At 43.9% G+C, this 26,546-nt stretch overlaps 1 protein-coding gene across 7 annotated transcripts in view; it reads left to right on the forward strand.

The window, feature by feature from the left end:
* The window catches only part of LOC308489149 (beta-1,3-galactosyltransferase 5-like), a 129,407-nt gene that overhangs the window by 93,709 nt on the left and 9,152 nt on the right, over nucleotides 1-26,546 (forward strand). For 5 of the 7 annotated variants that reach the window (XM_081029897.1, XM_081029898.1, XM_081029895.1 and 2 more), the window contains 5 exons: nucleotides 627-705; nucleotides 6,708-7,025; nucleotides 11,602-11,901; nucleotides 20,778-20,918; nucleotides 23,673-23,697. In XM_081029897.1, the coding sequence (XP_080886023.1) occupies nucleotides 648-705; nucleotides 6,708-7,025; nucleotides 11,602-11,901; nucleotides 20,778-20,918; nucleotides 23,673-23,697 (842 nt within the window). In that variant the 5' untranslated portion in view covers nucleotides 627-647. The remainder of the gene's footprint in view (nucleotides 1-626; nucleotides 706-6,707; nucleotides 7,026-11,601; nucleotides 11,902-20,777; nucleotides 20,919-23,672; nucleotides 23,698-26,546) is intronic. The other 2 variants (XM_081029900.1, XM_081029902.1) reach the window with 2 other exon arrangements.

Here is a 26,546-nt window from a genome sequence, read left to right on the forward strand (position 1 = left end):
TAAAATGCTCTTTGAACCCAAGGTCCGTGAGTTTAGTGCCTATGTTTTCTGCTATGCAGTTTATTGTTTCAGGTCTTATGCTTAGGTCTTTGATCCATTTTGAATTAATTTTTGTACACGGAAGCGTAGCAGTCCAGTTTCTTCATTGTTTTGTTGCCTGTTTCCCTTCAGAATGTAAACTTGTTGTAGGCAGGATTATTTTTTTCTCAGTGATGAAAGCGTCATGACTGAAATGCATGTAGTAAGCCCAGACTGCTACATTTTGGTCAGTATTAGTACTTCAGCAGTAATGGTATACCATCTGCCTCCCATGGTTTATACCTGGCTTTGGGCATAAGATCACACGCTACAGTGATTCTACTAGAGAAGGTACCAGAATTGGAACACCGTGTAGTTGTTTAGACAGGCTGTGGGGCTCAGCTCCGGAGTCTCTGACCCAGCAGGTCTGGGGTGTGCTCCAGCATTTACCCTTCTAACAAGTTCCCAGGCGAGGCTGGTGCCGAAGATCACGCTGACCAGCTGACTTACCCATCCTGGGACACAGGGAGCTGCTGGGGCTCCACGTGGCTCCGAACGGCAAACGCCCCTCATAGCCAGACTGTTACCTGCCTGCTTTGTTTTCCCAGGGTGAGGACGAACATGCGGAGATGGAGGGCTGCTGGAGAGGCATTCTGGCCACGCTGGTCGTCCTGGCTGGGCTAGCAGGTAGGGATCACGTGGGCTTGGTGCAGTGTCCAGGGCATGCCGTTGGAGTGGGCGGAAGGGAACCCAGAGGCCACTGGTGCACACGGCTGCCTGAAGCTTCTTCCTTAGGCCCTTCCCACCATGTCCCCTTCCCACAGCGGGGTCCGTTTCCTGCTGTGTCAACTCCACTCCACAAGTGGTCCTACTGGTGCCCCGGACCCCACCGGTCCCTTTCATCAGGGTTCTCGCCTCCTGGGTGTTTACCTTTGGTACCTCTCCACGTCATTGCTCTTGTTAATATGTTCTGTCCGTCTTCCATTTCTTTCTGGTCTTCAAGGAAGGCTGACTCAAGTATCTCCTCCTCCCTGAAGCACCCTGACCTTGCATCTTTTGAGGTGATAATCTCAGTTTCCATATTGACAGGGTGAGGGGCTTTAGACACCTTCATTTTTCCAACAGCCCTTCCTTGTCCTGGAACTCTCCCGGGTGTCTGTCGGAATGTCCTCCGGGGTGTCCCAGGCCAGGGTCTGCCGATTAGACTCTGCTTTGCAGGAGATGAAATGTGTGGACCTCGGGGTCTTTAGGGTATCTGGAGTGTGTATCCCGAGCTCTGTTTTGACTCTGTTTTGTCCCGATTTCATTGCTTCAGGTGTGTTTGTCTTGTTTTCCCAGCTAGATTTTAAACTCCTCAGAGTAGTCGTCCTGTGCTTCTCACTCTGGTGGTTTTAGGGAATTGCACTGGACAATAATATGCGTACAGAAACGTGCACAATCATTATGATAAGTTTTCGTGTATCAGCAATGAGACCAAGAATACCCCACGAACGCCCCCTTTGAGTCCCTCTCATGTCTCTCCCCGCAAAGGGACCATTATTCTGACTTCTAACTGCATACATCTGTTTTGCTGGTTTTGTACTTTATACACATATGGACTCTATTTCTGATGGCTAGATAATGTTTCTTAATACTCTGGCCATGACAGCACTAACAACATAAAATGGAATGAACTGGAATAGGGACTCTCAGAGCATGTTACGTGCAGTGAGGACTGTTTGTGCATTTTGGCTTTGGGTTATTTACATGTGAGGTCTGTGGGTGCCAGGCTGCCTGTTAACATGTACTTGAGAACAAAGATGTTTGGAAGCTCCTGCCTGAGAGCATTCAGTGCGAGGCATTAGGTAGGTGCTTCATAAACATTTGCTTGTAGGGTGGAGAGGTAAACAACATCCCTACTCTGCAGAGTGTAGCGTGCATAGTGGGAGAAACCACACTCAGCACACATTTTAGGCTCCAAAGAGGCAGTTTTAGCCACAGTTGCAAATAATCTCTTCCAGTGGTTTAGCAGGAAACTGTTGACCTCTGGGTCTATAGTTGTTCTGAGTCGTTTTTCCTGAAGTTCTATTTTGAAGGTTGGGATGGCTTTGGTTGAGGCCTGGAGATGGCTATTCCAGAAGGGGAGAGTATTAAGGGCTAATCCTAGGCCCCCTGGGGGATACGATCCATTGTAAAAGACTGAGCTCCTCTGATGCAGCAACTTGGAAAGCCTTGGGTAGAGACACCTTCATTTGTAGACTTGGCTTTGAATAGCTGAGGGCAACCCAGCCCCCAATGGGTTCCTGCCAGGCCTCTCCTCTCTTCCTAGTCCCCTGTGTAATGGAATATGGAACTCAACAATCTTATTTATTCACTCGGTGAATATTCACTGAGGGCCTGTTGTACATCATTTAGTTGCAGGCACTGCAATGCAGTCATGAGCAAAAGCAGGCATGGTCCTTGCTAACAAAGAGTTTAGAGCCTAGTACGGGAAACAGGCATCAATTGATGGAAAAACCAGTATAAAATCACCTCTGTGATTCACTGACTTAGAAGCCCATTATACGATAATTTAACCTGAGTCGGGTTGTCTTGGAAGATTCTCTGAGAAGGAGACACTCGGGCGGGAGCTGAGGAGTGAGACTGGTGTGCAAGGCTGGTCTCTGCCTGTGCAAAGGCCCTGGGCCCAGAAAGAGTTGGAGTTTGATCAATTAAAGACAGTCTGGTGGCCCAAGGGTGGGCTTGGGCTAAAATGAAGTTGATGTGAGACTAAATAAGGGTCTTCAGATATGATCATGTGAAGGATTATCTGGTCTTTACCCCAAATGATGAAGATACTTAAACAAAGTCTGAGGTGTGGAGGTGGGACATAGGGGAAGGCCCCTGATCACACTGGTGTGCTGAGAAGACCCCCCGGCTACCAATGTGGAGAGCGGTTTTGGGCAGTGGTGGTGGCACAGTGGTGACGCTGGCACCTCCTGCCATATCAGCAGGACTCAGCAGACAGCTCAGACCTGCCTTGGGACCCCTCCCTCACTTCTCAGTTTCCTTCTGCCATCCCAGCCCCTGAGGGTTTGGACTCCTACTTCTTACTTCAGAGCTGCCTCTTACTGCTCTCCACGTTATTTCCTTTTCTCCCTTCTGACTTTTAATTGTCTGCTTTTCTATTCATTTTCAATATGAAAAGCGATGGGAGAAGGTGAGGGGTCTACAGGTGCAGTAAGGGAAGCCACATCAGGGAGGCAAGCGGCTGCTATTTCAGGGAGCCAAGAAAAAGCCATTGCAGAAGAATGGGACTTATGTTCAGGATTAATTTATGGAGACAAGTGGGCGTCACGGAAGGAGCAAACGTGCTACTGTATGAGTGTTTTGGTTCTGCAGATGGTAGGATGTGGCAAGTAGAAGAAGCTTTTCAACCCTGGGAGGCAGCCCGTCACTTCCGCTGAGATGCCTGGTGCAGTAGGATCCCTGGGGCAGGAGACAAAGCAAGAGGGCAGGCTGGAGGTGTGGATTTGGGAATTGAAGGGTGTCAGAATAAAAAGCTTGCAAGTCCAAGGGCAGACCTGCTGTTGAGTGACCACTGTAGCTGGTCGCAGCAGGAGGTTTCTGAGAGGGAGACATTGATCTGTTCCATAGCTCTGCCCTGGATTTGTCTCTTTGCTCTACAAAGCAAAAGGAGAGCAAAGGGGAAAGGGAGACTTTGTGTTGAGATAGGTGACTGATGAAAGGTGTTGTGTACAGTTTCTCATATTTGTTCTGGGTGTGGCAGGGTCACGCACACCACTAGCTGATAGGATACAGGACAGAGAGGAAGGAGATCGAAGACCTCACATGACCAGAAATGCACCTTCTGAGTCACGAGTTGGGGCTGGAGGGAGTTTACTCATGTTGGGAGGAAAGATCACAGGTGGCATTATCTGGGCAATACAGTCCTCAGGATTTGGGGCCTCCAGTTTCAAGTAAAGGTCAAGTTCAAACTTAGAGAGTTTCCATTTGGTACAGGTCCCTTCCTCCTTCTATTTCACCTCCCCAGCTGCTAAATAAGGTAAGTAGCCTGTGTCTTCATGGTCACACGTGCAGTCCACAGGGTATTTTAAAGACCGGCTTCCATGAACCGTGTCGTAGAGTGAAATAATCTACTTCGTGCCTGGCAGTGAAAGAACCATGCGTATTCTGTTGTAGCTGCTTAGCTTGAGCCGCTCGCAGGGCAAGCCTGGGCCTCACCCATCCTTGCTCCCCCCACACCCAGCCCTCTGGACTTTGTCCAGGTAGCTCCCACCAGCCTGAGTCAGGAGGGGGAAGACTGTTATCACAGTATGGAGTATGAGAGCACGTCTGTCTTTCTTTCTGCAGGAGGTAGATTTGGCTATTCTTTGGTCCTTCTTTTCTTCGATCCTTCTCAAGGTGTAGTTCAGGGCTCCAGGAAAGCCCAGTTGGCAGAGCAGCTGTGCTTTCCTGGATAACCATTTCTGACTTCCCTTCCTCAGTCTTTTAAAAAAAATAAAATCCCAGACCAAAGGGATCCTGGGATCAGAGTGACCGGCCGGGGGGTAAGGAAGAGGGAGGGCCCTGTCTGAGTTGTTATTTAGGTCACACTTTCTCTCTTTGTCTATCATGCCCAGAGGCAAAGCAAGAAATAGTGATCAAGTTTGCCGAAACACAGGATTAGCCTTAGTTAGTGCTGACCTTCCCTCAGTTCTGCCTCTTTGGGACCTTGGCTGCCTTACTGCACAGTCCTGCTGGCCCCGGGGGACCTGTCTGTGCAGCATTCATTCTCTCCCATTGACTTTCCCTGCAGTGCGTTCTGGAGACTTAGGGGAAGCGTTACTGTGTTAACATGTGTCCAGCCGTGTGCTTCCTCCCTAGAAACCTAAAGGGCTGTAACGAGATTCTTTTAGAACCTTCCTTACAACTTGACCTTAGAAGGTTGGAAGAAATGGCGGGGGCTGCCATTATTTGGGGGCACTCAATGTACACGGCAGGCTGCCTGGTCTGTCCACAGGGATGGATCTTACCACCCCAGGAACCCCTCGCAGTCTGACTGATGTGGCAGGTGTGTGGTCTGCCAGGGCGTCTTTTTGCTCTAAACCCTGAGTGAGGTCAGCGGGGAAAGCGTGGGAAGGAGGGGAAATTCAGTGTAGGAAGGTCTGAGTTTGGGTCCCAGTGCCACCACTGTGATCACAAGTCCTGAGATATGGCTGGTCTTCATTTCCTCAGCATGAAAACATGGGCGGTGAAAGATGAGAATAAACGGTCTTTAAGACTCATTGCTATGCAAGTTCTGTTTTGAATTATTATTATAAACATGGGAAAGTCTAGGAAAACTCTGGTTGCCAGTTTGCTCTTCTGAGGTGATAAGAAAATCAGTCCTAAGTGGCCAAAAGATTTTGTGAGTTCTTTAGATGCAGAACACGCTTCCTCTCAAGAGATCATGATTGAACTCATGCGAGCTGGAGAGCCGTTGAAGCCCTCCATCTGGTAGACCAGTTAGAATTATCATTCCAGTTAAAACCAGTGTCAGAGTGCATCTGGTGAGTGGAGGGCAGAACATTGTGAAAAGTGTGCAGGAAACAAGTTTACTTCAATCTATGACTTTCTTGGCTTATCTTGTAGGTCCTTGTAGGACCTACATCTTGTAGGAACACAGTTCCTTCTTGCAGGTCATGTAATTGTTTGCCGAGTGCTTGAGGGTCATGTGAAAGGCTGTCCACAGATCATCCTAGGTGGTTCTTGGGACAAGTTGCGATGGTTCTAGTGTCCCTGTTTTGCAGCTGCCGGGAGTGGGGAAGGAGAAGTGAAAACAACTTGCTCAGTGAGCCAGGACACTCGCTCTACAATCTGTGGTCTGACGCTCTAGAACTACTTGCCACCTGCTGGAGTTTTAAACCCAACACTAGATTGACACAATCTACGAGCCTGCCAAATGTATTCCTTGAGTTTTATTAAGTGATCGCACTCCCCTACATCCCTCTACCCATTTTCCCTGTCTCTATATCTCCCCCACCTGTATCTCTTCTAGTCCTTACGAGGAGGGGCATGGCCTCAATAATGGAACCATCTTTTTTGATACTTGGAGAGTGACTTTCCTCTTGCTCCAGGACCCAACATTCATCTCTGTCCCACTGTATTCCTTCTCTCTCAATCTTGTTCATGCTCCGTCCCAGACCTGTCCTAAGCTCCCCATCTGGGGGCTCTCAGAGTGCAGGGACATGCGTGGGCCATGATCACAGCATGCCAGAGTCCCATCCTCTTTGTGCAGACAAGTTACTCTACTTTCCCCTCGGAGCCTTGGGATCTCTTCAGAGGTGGAAATCAAAGGTCCTCCCCATTTTACTGGCAAGAAAAGGCTCATTTCACAGTGAGGCTGAAAAACTTGCCTAAAGTAATGGAGCTGGGCTAGTGGTGGCTCTCTGGGCCAAGTTCTTAAGGAAATATCCCCAGGGAGTAGAGGAGAAGGATTGCTCCCTGCACTCCCAATCCTGCTGGGAGTGCTGTGGACTGTGGATGAAGAATTGGGGTGTGGAAAGGAGGGATGGGGTTCCTTCCTGTCCACTGGAAGCTCCTGAGTGACTGTGGGCCTGGTGTGGGACCAGTAAGACATGGAGTCAGAGCCATTGGACGGTCACCCAGGGGTCACCAATTGTATGCAGAAGGATTAAACTCTACGGTTGAGATTTGCTTACCACCTCAAAACACTGATTGCTTTCCAGCTTCTGGATTCAGCTACCAAATCATAGAAGGACCCAAGAATGCAACGGTGCTGGTGGGCTGGGAGGCCCGCTTCAACTGCACCGTGTCACAGGGCTGGAGGCTCATCATGTGGGCTCTGAACAGCACCGTGGTCCTGAGCGTCACACCCAAGGAGCCCATCATCACCAACGACCGCTTTACCTCTGAGAGTTACGAAGAGGGCGGTAACTTCATCTCTGAGATGATAATCCATGACGTGCAGTTCAGCGACGCAGGGCAGATCAAATGCAGCCTCCAGAACAGTGACCGGGAGGGGTCTGCTTTCCTTTCTGTCCAAGGTGGGTAGGCAGGTAGCTCCGAACAGGAGTGTTTGGAGTCCACTGGGTTAAATGTCAGAGGAATGGAAGAGACATTGTGAAGTTCATGTCATATACTTGTGTGATGACATATGGGGTCTACCTTCAGTTGGTGTTATGCTGAGAATTATTCTGAACTGCTGAGTGTTTTGTTGTCTATAACACCTCCCTTACCCTCCCTCCCTTCCTTCCTTCTTTCATCTATGGTCTAGCTGTCAGCGTTATGCTTAGAATTATTCTGAACTGATGAATGTTGTTTTATTTGTTTCTCTCCTCTCTTCCTCGCCCACTCTCATTCTACTTCCTTTCTTTCTGCTTTTCTCCATCTCTCCTTCCATCTTTCCTTTCCTTTGTATAATTAGGAATCTTAAGGACAGGTGTGATCAGTTTCTCATCTAATCCATTTCAGTACCTAATAGCCTTTCTGGAAATAGATCCTGAAAGTCCTCTGGGACCAGTTGCCATCACTTGTCTATGATTTAAAGAGAGTTGACAATCATTACTCTTTCTCTAGTTTTTCACATACTTGACTATCTCTTTCCCTTGCATCATTTATCAACTTTTAATCATGCTTTAACTTTTTCCTTCTTCCAGATGAATTTCCCCAATCTATTAGTCTTCCCTGCCCCCAGTGGTTCTTACAGTCACAGATGTGTGTTCACTAAACATACAACAAATTTTTTAGGGAAAAAGAAAAGAGTAAAAATTTATAATAATTGATAACTTGTTTTTCATTCTCAGAGTTCGCTTTGAGGTGCTGGACATCATACTATACAGTGAAAAAACTTAAAGGGTGCTTTACAAGGATTCAGAACGTCTTTGTCAAAATTTAATCCCTTTGCATTCCTTAAAAACGTAATTATATGCTAGTTACAGATGCATTGGAGCCAGCAGAGCTCCTGAATCCTATGGCAGCATTTCTTACAACAGACATATTATGTCTTTGAAGTTTTTCTCATGTCTATTTATTGGCTTGGCTAGGAGAAATTCCCAAAGATTTGGTCTGCATTCATGTTGCTATCAAGCCAAATTTGGTAACATTTGGTGCAGATGCATGTCTACCTATTTGTACTTGCCTGTTTTTTGACTCAGCCAAATTTTCGTGTCTTTACTTTTGTGTATCTTTAATTTTATGTGGTTTAATTAGGGGTAAAAGGATATTTTCTAACTAAGTGATTTTGTGAGGTTACCTGGGTTACTGGCCTCATTTGTATGATCCAATTCTCATGAAAATAATTTGTGGTATAAGGGAAAGAACACAGGAAAAGGAATCAAAATACGCATTCTGGTTTTACTTTCATCAGTTACCCATCATGGTGGCCCCTGAATTGGCTCAATTTCTTCATCTTTAAAATGGGACAAGATTCCTCTACGCACTTCACAGGCTCACTGTGAGGGTCAGATGACAAAATGACCGAGGATGGCTTCAAGACTCCAAAACCAGAGTGGTCTAGAGGTTACCAGGGCAGACGTGGGAGCCCAACAGCAGGGTTTAGGTGCCAGCTTTCTTACTGAGTGACGCTGTGAGCGTGGCCATGTTACTAACTGACCTTGTGCCCTACTTTCATAGGGCTGTTGTGGGATCAGATGAGTAGGTCTAGGTAAAGTCTCCAGCACCTAACTCATTGCCATCTCTGAGAGTCACTTGCTGTTATATATCCACATCGCATCCCCAATAGGAGCACGCCGTTTTGCTCCGTAGGCACTTAAGGGGGGCAAAGACATGAATAGAACAAGGCACAGTCCTGCCCTCTGGAATGTTACAAGATGCAGGAATAATGCAAGTGTGTGAATAACAGTGGTGCAGTGTAGATGCTGGCAAGTGCCATGGCAGGGAGATAAGCTCAAGTTCCAACTGGGAAGGGAGGTGAAAGGATCAGCAATGTCTTCCAGGAAAAGGTGTCTCAGAATGGCAGAATGGGGAAGCGAGAGAGGAGGAGGGCATTCCTGGATCAAAGAAACAGGATCAAAGGCATGGCTTATTAGTGCTATGTTTATCATGCACCAATTCATAAATCCATGTGGTTTTATAGCATCTTTTCCCAAAGTTACACATCTCTACAGTGTCTTTAGACATGCATTTGTATATGTTAGTAACTACTGTAGTTTTTGGTTTTAAGACAGATGGAAGAACACATGCCTAAAGAGGTTAGTCTTCCCCAAGTTCCTGAGTAAGGAACCAGTAGAACAGGACGGAACTCTGTTGTCTTACTCTGGTTCCATTGCTCTGAATGGCACTTTATTCTTAGAGGAACAAATGTGCTATGAACAACAGAGTCTCTTTAAAGGGAAAAGAATCTTGAAAGAAGAAGAAACATCCAATTTATTTTGCAAGTGTATTATCCAGAGATTGTTTTATTTTATCAGCAAGAGAAAACTAAAGAGAACTTACGTAACTCCATATTAAGTCATCCCAAATCACCTTATGTAAAATGTTTGTCATGCTACTGGATAATTTTTGTGAAAGCCAATGGAAAAAGCTGAATTGCAAATATATACAGAAAAAGGAAATGTTTCTGGTTGTTGCATTTGTCTGTTGTTTTTGCTCAATACGCCAATTAATCACACCAAACTCTAGACCTTTGTGTTTTGAGAGCCACTTTCTTCTGTCATTAACTGAGGCAATACCATCCGTCCAGGTTTCTGTCATCTTAAACCTCTCCACCAAACGGAATAATGAATGAACCAAAAAGAACAAAGATGAAACCCTTTAGCCTTAAGGGCAAAATCTGTTCCTCTCTCATTATTGCATTCACAGCAGTCCTTGAATTAGCAAAGGTACTTTACTTACTCGAAGAGAGTATTCAGGAAAGCAATTATTGGAAATCTAGTATTTCCAATTAGAGTAAGAATTGCTTTCAGAGGTGATCGAGTTCAGGCTAGTCTGGGAACTCCCAGGGTGTCTCCTACACCCTTTCAGGGTGGTCTGTGTGGTCACGACTGTTTTCACAATAATACTAAGATGTTAGTTGCCTTTCCCATTGTTCTCATGAGAAAGGGGAGTTTTCCGCTATACACTGGGGAGGTGCATTACTCAGTGGAGCAGCGTTTTCCAAATGACTCAGGTTAGGGGTGAAAGAGCAAGTCCCAGATATAGCAATGGATTTTACTGTAACAGTGAAATACCCTTTAGAGGTTTCAGATTCTACAGTGTAACTATCCTTGAAGAAACCACTTCCTGTCCATTTTGGTATAGTATCCAAGAATATCCATGCTTATCTGTGAAGTGCTCCTCACTATTTCAACTATGTATCTGTGTGAAGTCAGAGTTTCTTTATAAACTTCCAACAAAGCAATATATTGCAACAGACTGAATACAGGAGATACGAAAATCCAGCTGGATGTCAAAGAGATTTGCATAAATATAAAACAATATCGCTCTGTTTGCTAATTTATGTTGGTTTAAAATATAGGATTTTTTTCATAAAAATATGTTCATCTATATTAACATATAATGTGTTATTTTTATTTTTGAATAACTATTTTAAAATAAACAAATATTTCATTCTAATTTCAAATATGGTTAGTACTGATAGATACAACCCACATAAACAAAAGGTCTTTGGACTCCTCAGTGATTTTATAAGGTACGGAAAGAATAATGATATAAAACCCCTGATCTTGTCAAATTATCTCATTCGACAGGTAGAACGCAGCCCGAACATTTTAGTGACTTGTCCACGGTGATGGTCATTTTGTGGCAAAGCCAGGATTGACAGTAGCTGTTTGATTCCTAGTCCAGTGTTCTTTCCATTATATTATGCAGTTGGGTGTTTTGAATATTTTAATTGGAACGTTTCAATGTATCTATGTTTCACGAAGGCTGTGTCTTTACCGGGGCCAATCTTTAGGTTATTCTAGTAATTTTGGTCCACAATGACATTATTTTCATATGGGTTATTTATAGTGTGAACGCTAGCACATGCAAGTGGGTCCTTAATGAAAACTTTTAAATAATTTATCTGAGTAATATATTCTGATACCCGATTGAGGGTAGTTATTTCTTTAATTATATTGGATTTAATTTTGATTTAATTTGTAACTAGAAAAATATTTTAAGTCATATCATAGGAAGTTACATTTAAAACTGTGACCCTCTCCCCTCTCCCTCCCACCAAAAAAAAAGAGACTCTAATTGACCAACGGGACTTCCCATGAGACTGAGATGTGTTCTCCTTACAATGAATGTGAAGGTTATTTCCCTTTTGGCTTTGGTTGCCAGGACAGCCCAGGACAACTTTCCAACTCCCTTCAGAGTCTGCGTAGCTCCCATGGCAGGCACATTTGGCCTCTCTTTTCCATATGATTTACGTTCCCCTGAATCCTGATTTTTATTTATTTTTCTGGAAGTATGTGTTCTCTGGTGATCAATCTCATCTTCCTCTGTGAACAAATAAAGACATGGACATGATCTGAATTAAGGTTTCCCGTTACAGATACAGCCACTTTGGGTTTGGGGTGGTAACTCTCATGCAATGTGATTTGAAGAAAAAATAAAGAAAATCCGGAACTGAGAGACATGGTCCTGCCTTCAGAATGTTTCTCTTTTCTTCTTCAGTTGTGGGGAAGTTGAGCATTCCCAATAACAGTCTTGTAGTCACTGAGGACGAACCTTGTAATGTGACTTGCCATGCTGTGGGCTGGACCCCACTCCCAGCTCTCTCCTGGGAGATCGGTGTTCCGGCGAGTCATTCAAGCTGTTACTCCGTTCCGGAGCCTGATGACCTTCAAAGTGCAGTGAGTGTCCTGACTCTGACGCCACAGGGCAATGGAACTTTGACCTGTGTGGCTACCATGAAGGGGCTGCAGGTCCCCGAGTCTGTAACTGTAAATCTTACTGTGCTTCCATCTCCCTTGGGTAAGTGAAGACTTTTTGCTTTATGTAAATTATTGTTGCATGCTTATATTGTCTGTGTCTTGCTGCCTGATCTCAGGGCCTAGGACAATCGTAAGGGGATCTTCATTTCCGTTAGGCATAGTAATGGAGACAAAAATACTTGTAGCGTCAGCGTAATGACCCTGCTATTTAACTTGCCTTTAAAATCACATCTTCTTTTCTTACTTACATGTGAAAATCATTAAGAATCTTGACAATCATTAGCATAAAGCAGAATCAAGTAAAGAGGTAAATACTTGAATCCAACGTTTTTCTCTAACTTGCCCCTACTGTTCTGGTTTGATCTCATTCCTGGGCCAATATGAAGCAAGCTCTCCCGATAGTTGAGGAAGGTATACAGGTGTTCTCGGATTCCTTCCAGTCATAGTGGAATTATAATGTTTTATTTTTTACCCATGAAATCCACAGTGTATTTGAAAGTACCAAGTCGACATATATTTTTTTAATGTGACTAAATGACATAAGTTTGAAGTTTAGACCCCAAAGAGAATCTAACTGTAGGACCCGTGGCATATCAGAAACTCTAACTACACAGCTTCATGGACCCTCAGAGTCTGTCTGACCCCAGAGCCAGCCTGGGCCAACTAGAAAACATGGGGGTTCGGGCCTGGAGACTGACTTTCAGTCTTCATTTTACAAAACAGGAAAGAAAGGAGGTTGAGACAAGTGCCGTGCTTCATGCAGGTCATACAGCTGGAAGGGATGGAAGGGCCGAGAAGCCAGGAATTGCTTCTCTCTTGGTCCAAAGCTTTTACCACTATGAAAACAGCTTCAATTAAGATCGTTCAAAATTCAGAACAAAGCTAAGCCAAGCCAGATGATGATATAGTAATAATGACAACAATAGTAAGCACTGCATAGCACTTACCAAGTAAGGACATTGTTTTAAACTTCTCAAATATTAACCCAATTAACCTGCACAATAGCCCTCCGAGGGAAGACTGTTATTATTCCTGCTGTAGAGGTAGGTGACAGGGACACAGTGTTGTTTGGAATTGGCCCATGTCCAGAGAGGTAGTAAGTGGTCAGAGGTGATCCTGCAGGTCTGTCTCCAGAATCTGCTCTCCTGTCAACTGTACCTCCACTGTGTGAGCAGCCGCTGGGCGGTGCAGGAGTGTCCTGAGGCTGCCGAAACAGTACCACAGATTGGGTGGCTTAAACAACAGAAATGTATTCTTTCACAGTTGCAGGGACTGGTTGTCCAAGGTCAAGGTATCAGCAGGGTGATTCCTTCTGAGGTCCAGGAGGGGGCATCAGTTCCAGGCCTCTCCCGGAGCTTCTGGTGGTTGCCGGCCATCTTTGGTGTTCCTTGGCTTGTAGACACATCATTCTGATCTCTACCTTCATCTTCGTGTGGCCTTCTTTCTGTGGGCGTTTGTGTCCTAATTTCCTTTTCTTATAGGAATATCAGTCCTATTAAATTAGGGCCCACCTTAACCAGCATGACTTCATCTAAATTACACCTTCAATACTCCTGTTCCCAAAGTCAGGCCATATTTTGAGGTACTAGGAGTTAGTACTTTAACATATGAACTTTGGAGGGACATAATTCAACCCATAAGAGATGGCGTCTCCGTGAACCTGTAAAAAGCCATTCAGAGCCCAACCTGTGGTCAGCACTAGTGGTTCTGTGCTTGCACTGCTGGAATTGATCCCCAGTTTTGTGCCATATAAGCTTGCTCCCTGGGCATTAGGCCCTTGTCTGTCATCTCCAGCTCAGATGCCCCAGAGACCAGGCAGACAACAGAAATGAAAGCATAAGTGAATACATGTGTCAGGTAGCAGATGGAGCAGAGGGGACCAGACAGTGTGCCCCATTCACAGGGAGCAGCTCCAGCTGGTGTTGACAACAAAAAAGGGGACGGGGACCCAAAGCTGCCAGATCTTTGACCTGGTTCTGCTGTAACTCTCAGTGCTTTTGAGGGTAAAGGATGTAGAAATCTGTGCTTTCTTGATTTTAAGTCAAGGTTAATTTAGTTTAGCTTGTTAAATTCAAAGGAATTTAGCTTATTCCTCAGCAAGACTACGTAAGAAGATGAAGCTAGAATTCAACTAGCTTATTATTTTGAACAATTAAAAACCTTCAGAAAAGTTGTAAGAATAGTACAATCAATACCAACAGAGCTTTACCTAGAGACAACAAATGTTAACCTTTTATCATGTTTGCTTCTCACTCTCGCTCTCAGATTTTCTCTTGTCTTTCTTCCTTTCTTTCTTTTTGGCTGATGCATTTGAAAGTTAGTTGGAGACTTTATGACACTTTACCCCTACATATGTCAGCATGTGTATCATAATTCAAGGCCATTCTACAAAACTCCGACTCAGTTGGCAGTCAGGAAATTTAACATCAATACAACGCTATCATATAATATACAGTCCATACTCAAATTTCCCCATTTCTCCTTTATAGCTGTTATTTTTTCTCAAACCAATATCCAGTCAAAGACCATGCATTGCCTTTGGCTGTCAGGTCTCCTTCAATTTCCTTTAATCTCCAGCGGTCGCCACCCCCATTTTTGTCTTTCCTGATATAAACATTTTTGAAGGGTCCAGACCATTTTTGCAAGATGCCCTTCATTATGGATTGGTCTGACGTTTTCCAACACACTTTGTTTTAGGCTAAATATTTTTGACAAGACATGGGTCATGTCATGTGGGCACATGATACCAGTTTTCCCTATCACTGGAAATAACTTTGACCATTTGGTCAAAGTGGCATCCCCGAATTACTTTGTGATAAAGAAATCTTTTGCCTTTGTAATTAATATGTAATAGATGAATACTGCATGAATATCATATTCTCAATTGACTGTCACCTCATAACTTTTGTTTTTATCGATATCATTGCCTGAATCAATTATTTTTATGGTGGTTGTAAAAGAGTGATTTCCTAGTTCCATCATTTTTCTATATTTATGAGTTAGCATTCTTCTGTAAAGAAGAGAATTCCCTCTCCTGTTCTTCCTTTTTTTTTTTTTCATAGTTGTAGTATGGACTCACTTTTATTCACTACATTATAGTTTGCTCCCGTTGTTATTCATTTTGATGCTCAGATTGCTCCAGATTTGGCCAGTAGGAATCCCTTCCAGCTGCCCTGATGTCCTTTGGACATGGCCCTGTTAGTTTTTGAGCACTTGGCCCAATAAGATGTTCTGAAGTCCCTTAGCACTTCTCCTGTTGCAGTCTGGAATCAGCCATTTCTCCAAGGAGCCAACCCTGCTTGCTTTAAGCTATTTAACTATGATAAACTGTGGTTAAGGCTTTGAAAGGGAAGATTTAAAAAAAGTTCATGAACACCAAATGGAGTGAAATTGACTGTTTAAACCACACATCTTAGCCAGGTAATAATGCGGCAAAGACCTCTGGCCTGATTAGTGATGCCCATACCATTGGATTTTGGAGATTAGCTGACCTGCAAAGTTCTTTTGTTGGGGAAGGATAAGGGGCCCTTAGTTTCCCTTGACCAGGTATAATTTAGCTGAAGTCTTCTTAGACAAACACTAGTGAAGCGAGCAGCCATAATTACAGCAGCTGGAGTCCTGACAGTGTCATAGAAGAGAGAGTGCAGTGGGTGCATTGCAATGAGCCTTACTTGATTGGATTCATTTGGAAAAGGCTAATTTGTTTCTAGATTATTTATCAAGACCCAGAGCAGCTGGTGGCTGGCTGTGTGTTGTGTGTTTTTTGTAAGTTTTAGTAGTTGAAGACCTCATTACTGCTGGTGGCCAGAAGGTTTCAACGAGAGCCCATACCAGGTTCACGGACAGCCCAGAATGAATGAAGCTGTGTCTGCTCCGGCTTCTTTAGGCATCCAATAAACATCAGTCTTGCCACCTATTTCCTAAAAGTGCAAGGAATTTGTATTCATTTCTGGAATATACCTTTAAATCATGGCCATGGCAGCTTAGGAAGCCTAATTAGGCCAAAAAGTTGCATGAAGCACTTAACCAGTTCTTTAGAGAAAAGCATGTTCTTAGCAAGGGCTAAGCTGATATGTTTTAAAAAATCAGTTTTCTCTCAATTCCAGAAGTAATCCAAGCTTCCAGCACTGCAGACACAAATACAACTCAAAGCCCCTCTCCGGCCTGCCTGGAGATAAACACTGCCAACCCCATCTGCCCATCTGGATGGATTTCTCTGCTGTTACTTAACTCTAGCACTTACTTAAGTGGATAGGCTGTGACATGTTAAGACAAAGCCATCATTGTAAGACACACAAGCACCTTGCAGAGTGTAGTGACTTCTGGCCCTAATCTTAGTTTTGTGACAAGTGGCAATTTCAAGGGCCGATAAGAGTGGCAGGAGTGACAGTCCTGGGTCATTGCTCTGGTGCTAGCTGTGCCATTTTCGGCAGGTCACTGACCTTTGGGCTCAGTTTTCCTGACTGTAAACCGAGTGGGAGAAGAACAGGGCACACGTTCTTTCTCCTGGCTGCCCATCGGTCTCCAGGGAACTTTAACACATAAGGTCCCACCCCAGAGATTTTGATTTAATCGATCTTCATGGAGCCTGGGAATTGGCATTTTTAAAGGAGCCCCCAAATTGCTCTACTGGGCAGTCATGATTGGGAGCGACTGAGCTGGAAAAGCCCAAAGCCTACTTCCAGACCCAGCCTCATCAGGTGCTACTATCCACCCAGACTTGGACCCCAGACAGTCTGGACTCAGATGCCATCTTACCTACTTACTCGCTGTGTGACTTTGGGTAAGTTCCTTAACCTCTCTGCCTCAGTTTTCTCTCTGTGAAACTGAGATAATAATAATATCTACCTTATAGGGTTGTTGTTGGTGTGAGAAGTAAGCAGGTTAAGACGTCTAAAGCACTTAGGACAGCGCTGCCTCAGAGCACACAGGACAGGAGAGTGAGTGATGGTCATTGTGTGTTTTATGGACTCAGAGAGCTCCACTGTCCCTTCTGTCAGCACACGAGCATGCTTTGCATGTGTTGGTAGTGACATTTTGTATTAATCCAGTTGGTTTTAAGAAATTGTATGTGCCCTTTCAAAACTCTGAGTTTTCCTGGGAGAGCATCTGGGAAATACTCTTTTCCTTTTCTTCACAGATGGGAAAAGGACAGTCCCCAAGCTGAGACTGAAGTCACACAGTAAATTTGGAAACTGAGCCCTAATGTGCATACAGCTGTGTGAAGCGATGTAGGGAGGAAGGCAAGCAGTGCTGACCTTGGAGCTAATTTTCCTTAGTCACGATTTGTGGGTTACTCGGGTCTAGTTTACTCATCCTCTCCAGCGAGTTTGCCCGTCACCTTGATTCATCACGCCCACACCCTTCAGTGAGGTACAGGTCAGAGATAAGCGTCCACCCAGACTCCCTATTTCCTGCAAGACTTGGGCTGTATCTCCCTCAAATTGGGGACCCAACTTGGCAGAATGGGTAGACATGAGTCAGGCCCCTGGGATTTTCCTGTTCTGAGCACCCTGTCAGCTTACCGAGTCTCTTCGTCTCAGTGTTTTACCTGCACGCTGAAGGAGTTAGATGATGGATGAGCTCATTCTAAGATTTGGCATTTTCTGTCCCCTGTCATGGTTTTTGATTTACCAACATATGACTATTATTGATTTTTATTTTAATCACTGTAAATGTACTCATTTAAAAAATTAGCTTCATACTAAACAAGACTATCTATGATATATATGCATGTGTGTGTACATATATAATGTCATATATGACAAATTAAAAACTATGATTAAAATAAGAAAGGTTTTTCTGTGTAGCTCTGGTACCAAATTACATCTTCCCACGTGCACACACCACGCTTTTCTTTGGGCTCCACTGGAGCAGAGCGAGGGCATAAGTCTCACCTAGGTGTGAAACTCGGGGGTGACTTGACTCCCAGTGGAGCGTGGTCACAGAAAATAGGAAGCGAAAGAATGAGCCCTGTGTTTCCTGATATCAGTGGCCGTTTTATGAGAGTTTGGTGCTTGTAGGTGAGTGCAGGCAGCACTGCGATGAACCTGGTGGTTGAATTAAGGTACAGAGGGAGTGAGGTCACAAGACCACCTGCTTTCTGCCTTGATTTGGTCACCACCCCAGCGAAGTGGCCCTTCCCTTTCTTTAAACAGTTCTTTCCTGAGGGTAACAGACTGTCTCTGTCCTAGACTGTGTCAAGACAAAGGTTGTCGTGTCAAGACTGGGCTGCCAGAAGCATGGCATGCTTGTAGTTTTCTCCAGCAGCGGAGGAAAACACCCTGATAGGGGGTATGTGAGTAAGTCAACAAGTGTGTTGACTTTTTCCAGTATGAATTTCAAGATTATCTCTTGAATCTTGAGCCAGACCTTAATGTTTAACCCCAACTGGCTCCCTCATTATGAAAACTTCTACTTTGTACAATCTTCAATGTGTAAAAAGTTCATCAGACTAAATTTAGGATGACCATAGCAATCTCAGACATGTGACTCGTACCTTACAGTGTTCTCAGCACTTTTGCATACATCTCTTGAGTCTCTGAACAGCCCAGTGGGGCAAGAATTGTTACAGGTGAGTGAGCCAGAGGCTAAAGTGAATAGTGGCCATGACATTTCACTCGTTCCATTGACATAAAGCCCAAAGCTCTTTGTCAGTCAAAAGGCTTCCACACAATGGTCTGATTTTAAACTCCAGATTGTAAATATCATAAGTGCAGCTTTGGACTTAACAATTTTATTACCACATCTGTGAGAGGGACAGCATGGGAACTTGCTGTAATGTGGCAGGTTGCTTGGGCAGTGTTTACATTTTGGCTGCACCCCAGGGATTCTCAAACGGTGGGTCACCAACCACCTGCATCAGAATCACCTGGGTGCCATTCCAGACCCCCTGACTTGGTACCACTGGGGGCGGGCTCTGAATCTACATGTGCAACAAACATTCCAGGTGATGCTTGGGATTCTACTCTCTGTGGAGCAAGGGCATAAGCCGTATTACTCTCTGGATGTGAGGGGACTGGCTTGTTTTAATGCTCTAATTCTGGGACTAAGGATGGGTGTCTTACGAAGGGTAGAATTCTGTCCCCTGCAGTCTCTACCTTTTTTGGTAACTCTTTTCCTATCTCTATCTGTCCCAGCTCATCTTAGAAAAATGATGGGCGATGTGAAGATCCATCCATCCATCCATCCAAGGTGCCCAATATGTGTCAGGTGGCTGGGGTTTAAAACAAAATCAAACTCAGTTCTTGACCTTGAGGGGACTAAATATAATTTAGATAGTACAGATGTGTAAGAGGAAATGGAAGTGACAGCAGTCGATTTCATAGACATTTAAGATGGCAATGAATGTGCGATGTTAAAAAAAGGAAATTTTAAAAATCCATCACAGGAAATGCAGAGAAGCTGTGCACAAAGGGCAGAAGACTAATATTTTGTATTGTATAATTCTTCAAAGCACAGAGTTCTTTGACTTTCAGCTTGCTTTGAGGTAAGTCTGTGGATTATTTGCTTGTCCATGAGTCCGCATACAGGTGGTTGATGATTGTAAACACCAGAGCACCAGTGGCCATCTCTAACCATTCCTACAACTAATTCTGAACGTTTACCTTGGACACAGGGATAGAAACCTACGATTTCATTGTCAATTTGCAAGGAAGACTCTTAGAAAGAACATCCAAGAGCTGTTTTTCCATTATAACCTCTGGTTCCAAAGTGCAGGAAGGCCGTTGTTTTAAAAAGCAAATCTAATCTTACTTCATAGGAAGTCTGTTGTTTTAATATTCTCTAATGACTAGCATCTAATAAAATAGCATTCATTTCCACTCAGATACCACCCAGGCACTGAGGGCACTAAGTGGAAGACTTCACTGAATAGCAATTCTCATTTAAACAGATCCGCTTAAATGTGGTTTGACTTCAAGGCGGTTCCCTAGGGGGAGGAGATAAGGGCTCTTCGGAACATCCGTGCAGTTCCCACAGCGTGCGGCTAGGCGGCGCTGCCCAACAGTTCTCTCTGTGATGAAGGCAGTATTTTACGTCTGTCACTTGAGCTTGAAAGGTGGCCAGCATGACTGAGGTGCTGAGTATTTAATTACATATAATTTTAATTAATTTAAATCTGAATTTAAATAACCACATGACATGTATTGGACAGCTCTGGCGAAGACATGGCTGTAATAAATCAAAATGGCTTTTCTTCTGTCCTTCTGTCTCTCCCCACGCTTCTTTTATTTCCTCCCTCCACCTTTCTCTCTCTTAACTGCTTGAGGCCTGGACAAAATCAAGAGGGCAAAGTGGACTGTAAGGAAGGTGGTTCCTGAAGAGCCATGGAAAGAGCAACTTACAAGATGAGAAATGAATTCTGTGGGTGGGGACCGGGTGGCCTGGGAGTGAATGAAGCCTTGGCACCAAGTTCCTTCAACCCTTCCTCAATTTGTCCTGATTTCCTTTGGGCTCTGGTCTCTCGGCGGGTGGGGTCATGGAGGCGAGCACCAGATGTCCATCTTCCAGTCTCGTCCAGCAGTTGCTGTCAATAAGTGTTTATTGACTAAGTAAAAGGTGTCTTAGGATGGTGAGGATGGTCAACACTACTGCAGGTGGGAGCTTATGTACCTCTCAGGCCTGGGGGAGGCGTTAACCAGCGAGAGCTTGGATTGTGTTAGTAAGGAGATTTGATTAACAGCAAGAAGTGTTGTACTGGGAAATACTGCGGAGGAATGAATATTCTAGTACGCAGAGAGGATGTGGGGCTATGACAGCGAGCAGTACCAGGCTGAACACTTATAATAGTTATAATATTATTATAGTCTTATTTGAAGGCCATCAGCTAACTTACAGTGTGGCAGAACTTGTGGCAGAACCCGAGACAGGGGCAAGCGTCACTAAAATCTTTCTTTTTCTCTTTCGACCTTCTAGGCAATATTGATGAATCAGGTACATCACTGCCTACGTGGGCTATAGTCCTGCTGGCAGTCTCATTTTCGTTGCTTTTGATCCTGATCATTGTTCTGATTATAATATTCTGCTGCTGTTGTGTCTCCGGGAAAGAGAAGAAAGGTAATTTTTTGGTTCATATGGATTTGTATACATTTTTGAACTTCTGGCCCAAGCAGTTGAAGTTCATGAGCTCGTCAGCTCCTTCAAAAGATGCATTGGCTTTCTGAGTCCTTGAAAGGAAATGGGTGAAATTCGCAGAGAGACAGAGGACTTTCTAAAGGAAAGAAGCCATTCCCTTGGGGCCTGATGCAGCCCTTCTAGAAAAGCCGATGATGAGGTGGCACCTTTCTCATCAAACACACTGACTATTGGATTTGTGGGCTTATTTGCAAGGATATAAGGCTATTGTGATCGTCATTTAGATGCTGTGTTTTGTTCTAGAATAATACCCGTCTATGTGAGCACACTAAAAGATTGGTTCCTATTTTATGGAATTCCAAATCTCTCTTTGAATGTTGACGTAGTGGTAGAAAGAGAAAAACAAGCTTCTATTAACAAAACTAGGACAAATAAAATTAATAAAAATAATTACACGTCTTCTGAATGAGGTCTTTTGAGATACTTCAAGACGTGAAGGTGGTGGCCATGTTTGGGGGCCAGGCTCAACACTGGGAGGGTCTCCTCAACAATGGGGGGGGGCTTGTTATAAAGTTTGGCAGTTTGTGACTTCAGAAACCGAAGGATCTTTGGCACATGGATGGCTCAGGCCTTTCCAAGCGCTGACTATATTTCCATCCTCATCTTTGTCTTGTAAAACGTTCACCTGCTTCTATTTGAATATTTTCTGCAGTTCAATTATTTTTCTTAAAATCAGAATTTGGATGTCAGCCTAATTGAACATGCCAATTTAATTGTGTTTTTAATTTTATTAACACTCACTGCCATTCGATGAGCACTTTGTGTGTCTGCGGCCACTGTGTTAAGTAATTCTTTTACACGAAGTAGCTCTCTTAGTGAGAGATTCCACGTACTGTGCAGGGTCTGGCCTTGACTAGGCTGATGGCCTAGCTTTAGCGCCTTCATGGATTGGGTTTGTGATCGGGGATCTCGGAACTAGTTCTGTGATGTAACTTTATTCCCTAGGAAACAGAAAGTGAAGAGTCATGAACTCCTGTTAGTCCAGATTTGATGGGAATTTGTGCTCACCTGGGAGTTACCCTATCTGCCACAGCTGGATTACTCAAATAAAGTAGACTGGATTTTAAATGAAAACTATTGGATAACTTCAATTTTAAGTTAGAAGTGACTGGGATTATTCAGTGCTTCCAGATGATTATTTTCAGAGTTAGCTATTGTGGCGTAGCTGGAAAACATTCTGGTCATTTGGACTCTGTGCCCCTTAGGCTTTTGTTTGTTCTGCGCTAGCCTAGTAAGAAGGTTTGCGATGTTAGAGGCCCATGTAGGATGTGCAGAAACATGGTTCTCTGAGTCTTAGCTTCCTCGTTTACAAAATGGGAATAAGTATTAGTCTATAGATTGGCGGTGAGAATTAAGTTAACTGATATATTAAATGTTTCTGTGATCCGTCCTAGAGTTTATCATTTATTTAACTTTGAGATGGAAAGCCCATGTAAGAATGAGCTGTTTTGGTCCCCTGGTTTGTAACAGGTCCAGGTAAGGGCTATGAACAGGGCCTGTGACAACCTACTTACAACACCCGCTCCCATAGGTGCAACTCACAGTGGACACTACACATTGACATAAATGTAAATAATCCAGCGAAGACCTGGATTTCCCCATGATAATTATTTCCATATGTAAAAATATTAAACGTCAAGTTTTTTCAATAGTATTTTCTGGCGCTCTGCTCTGCGGTGCCTGGAGAGGGGACCGACGGAGGACCCCACTCAGCGAGGCCTGGAGGCCTTGGGATCACAGCCTCTAGAGCAGAGGGACCAAGAGCCCATATCCTACAGCCCAGCCCTTAGGGGAACACCAGCGATACTCCCCTCTTATCAGCGGGGGACCAGACCGTCTCGCTCCTAAGATTATGTTTGAGGTTCAATTTGGGGTGTGAATCAACAGATGTCATTAGAACTGAAAATAAGTGGGAACATTATCTATAAAATAAGGAGCATGAATGCTTTTTAGATCTCGTGTAGCTTGATGGCTAGAAGGCCTAGACTGGAAAGCAAAGTTGCAGAGCTGGTTAGAGACAGAGAGCTATGTGTGGCTCAGTTACCCCCGCATTTTCAAGTTCTGTATTTCCTCCAGTCCAAGATCCCACTGGTTGCAGACACAGCTACTTAACGGTAACCTTTGGGGGTGAACACAACTATATGAGTTGATACCATTGGTACATATTAGTTGAACATGTACCTTAGAATTAAAGTACAGTGCTTAACAGTGTAATTCCTTATATGTTAAAAATATGGTAATGCTAACACCTGCCTCTTGGATTGTTGTAGCGATTAAATGAGATAATACCTGGCACAGCACTGACATGAAGCCAGCACATGGTAAATACTGAGTGAATGACACCAGGAATGGGGACACAGAGCACCCCTTCAAGGTGAATGGTGTCTTTTTAATCTCGCTAGTCAAATTCAATATTCACTAAGTACTTTTAGGTACTTGCCATATTTCGGGCACCCAGGGGTTATTTATATGTATGATAGCAAACAATGAATTCCACTTTTCTTATGCTTCAGAGTCATTTGATAATTCTGTGTGGGAGAACTTAATGATACCTAATGGATCACCAATACTCAGTAATGAATTAAAATTAGGGGATCTATAAAAATCAATGAGATTTTATTTTCACAGTAACTATCCTGACTTTGCTAATGTGATTTTATTCTCTTTTTTTTGTAGAATCTGATTATCAAAGTGAAACAAGGTAAGTTTGAAATTACATCAATTTTCTGAAAACAAAAACAAACAAATGAAAACAAACAATACCAACACACACACACACACACACCCCACATACACATAACTGGGATTTTAGGATTATGTTACTCAAAATTAAGTATGGAAAATGGACAACTCTGAAAACACGTATGCCAATCACAAACTCATACGGCAACGTGAATTGCAGAACATAGTATGTGTCTACAATTGACTTGCCTACATTTGACTTGCCCTGGCTCACTTAGGAAACCGGAGATTTTTCTACTTGGTGTCTGGTATTTGCAATTTTTTCCACAAGAGGACACTATCCACCGTGACCGTTCTCCCTCCTCCTTTGAACCAAGACTGAGAACTCAGGGCCATTTCAAGGGTAGTGAAGAGCCAGGCTAGAATTTCTGGGGTGATAGAAAACAGGGAGGCCAGCTGGATGGCTTAAGGCACCTGAAAATGACCAGTCAGACAAATTAGGTAGTGTTCACTGCTTGTACGTGTAAGAGGGGCGGGGACTGACAAATTCCTACCATTCCCACAGGCCTCCAGAAGTAGCTGCCAGCACTGTTAAGGTTACTATGTCAAGGATTATAATAAGACAAGAACCAACTTAAATATCTGCAATATTTACATACTTATAAATGTACTAAGGGGAGGGATTTTTCTCTCTGCAGTGGATTTGTGGGGGTGTTATAACAAAACCACATCTAGTTGCCAGTATTTTGCTAGTTTTCGTCTTTGAAACGCTGTGATTTGAAAATACCTTTGGGCTTCATGTGGTGCGTTAAGATGAGTGCAATCATTGTGTAACGATACTACCCGCTGTCCCTCTGACTCCAGTGATAATGTACTTTGAGAGAGGTGGCCGCCCTCTGAGGACACCACAAAGCAGCAATCTGAAAACACCCTCCCTTTGGGGTGTGGCTTAGGGCAAGAGGAGAGGGAGGACACCTGACCCTGATAATTGTGCTGGCGTTTCTCTAGACTGCTGTCCCGCCCTGAGCAGGATGGCAGCATGGATTCTTCAGTTCACCATTAATGCGTCACATCTTTCATTTCTATTCTTTGGGGTTTTAGGTGATTTTAACACGTAGTGCAATGGACTCAACAGCTATGCAGGGCAAAGGGTAGGGCATAGTAATAATAATACCAGTAGCACTAGTGATCACAACGACAGTGAAGATAATAGCAGGCACTGAGTCCCTGGCATGCGTGCCACGTGCTGGAGGTGGAGCTTTCTACACTCGGTGGAGGTTTCATCTCACTTACTTTTCTCACAATGATTCGATGAGGCTGTTTTTCCATTTTGTAGTTGAGGAAATAGGGTACAGAGAAGTTAAGCATCGTGCCCAGTATCTCCCGTCTAGAGAGGGGCTGATAGGTCAGAACGTGAACGAGGTCTCTTGCTCAGGGCCTGCGCCTCAGCGCATTGCAGCTTCTGCCCTTAGACCTGAGTGTGTCAGGCCGGGAAGGAAAGGTGGGGCGACTCCCGGGGATCCCCGTACCTCTCTGCTTCCTCCTCCCCCTGGGGCAACAGTGCTAACTCCAGCTGCTCGCAGACTTCACAGAAATTGTTTTTTCCGTATAGGAGCAATGTTTATTCTAGAAAAAATTAAAAGTAAAGATAGGTATAAGAAATGTTTTTAAAATGACTTATAATTCTGTTGTCCAGAAGTAATGATGGTTATTTAAGTATGTATATACTTATACGCATGTGTGTTCACATAGACACACATAGATACACAATATGCATTTTGTGAAATGTGTGTTATAATAAATGGATGTTATAGCTTCTTGTCCCTTGACATCATTCTGAAGATGATTTCTGGTAAGAAATACTAGCCTGTGCCATTTGTGTTTCTTTTCCTTAATGCAGTCTCTTATTGTAATATAACATAAATACAGAAAAGCACACAAATTGTAGGTGTGTAGCTTGATTAATTTTCACAAAGCTTATGTGCCTGGACCTTGACTGCCCACCTGCAGAACTAGAGCACCCCAGCGCCCCAAAAAGCCCCTCAGCCCCCCATTAGATTGTTGTCCTCCTTCAGGGTTCACATTGCTGACAGCTGTCTCAACATCCCCAGAGACGGGATTCACATAAACGTTAACCAAAAGGAATCATATGGTGTACCGTCACTCATGGGCTTCCTGATCCCGTTGTCAGACAGACCTTGACTGTTGACTGTAGAACAGAGAGTGTATTATTACATAATACTACATGGGGGCATATATGCGATTTACGTTGCCATTTTACTTTAAATGGGCATTGGGATAGTTTTGAGGTTGGGGCCGTGCTGAATTCTACTGCACTGAGTATTCTGTCATTTGGTGACGTGCTCCGTGTGTTCTATTGGGTATATATCTACTAGTGAAAGCTGGCTCATAGCGTAGGTATATGCTCCGCTTGAGACGATACTGCCACACTGTTTTCCACAGTAGATGTACCAGCTTACACTTCTCCATCAGTGCATGAGAATTCTCATGCATAGTAATTTTTACAGGTGGCATGGAATTCCATTGTAGAGATGTATTGTTATTTATTTTACTAGTCTCCTATGGTTGGGCATTTGGGTTGTTTCTAGTTTCTGCTAGTGTAGACAGCTCATGAATGAGCACCCTTTCAAGTAAATCTTTGCATGTACCCTTATCTCCCTATAATAAATTCTTAGTGCTCAAGCATGAATATTTAAAAAGCTTTGGATATGCATTGCCAAATTTCCTGTTTCTGGGAAGCTGCACCCGTTTATGCTCTATTTTGGAGGTTGTCACACTTTTTCTATAAAGGGTCAGATAGTAAATAGTTTTGGTTTTGCGGTGTCACAACTACTCACCTCTCCTTCT

The sequence above is a fragment of the Rhinolophus hipposideros genome, assembly GCF_964194185.1.
Source record: "Rhinolophus hipposideros genome assembly, chromosome: 2".
In the NCBI taxonomy this organism is placed as follows: Eukaryota; Metazoa; Chordata; class Mammalia; order Chiroptera; family Rhinolophidae; genus Rhinolophus; species Rhinolophus hipposideros.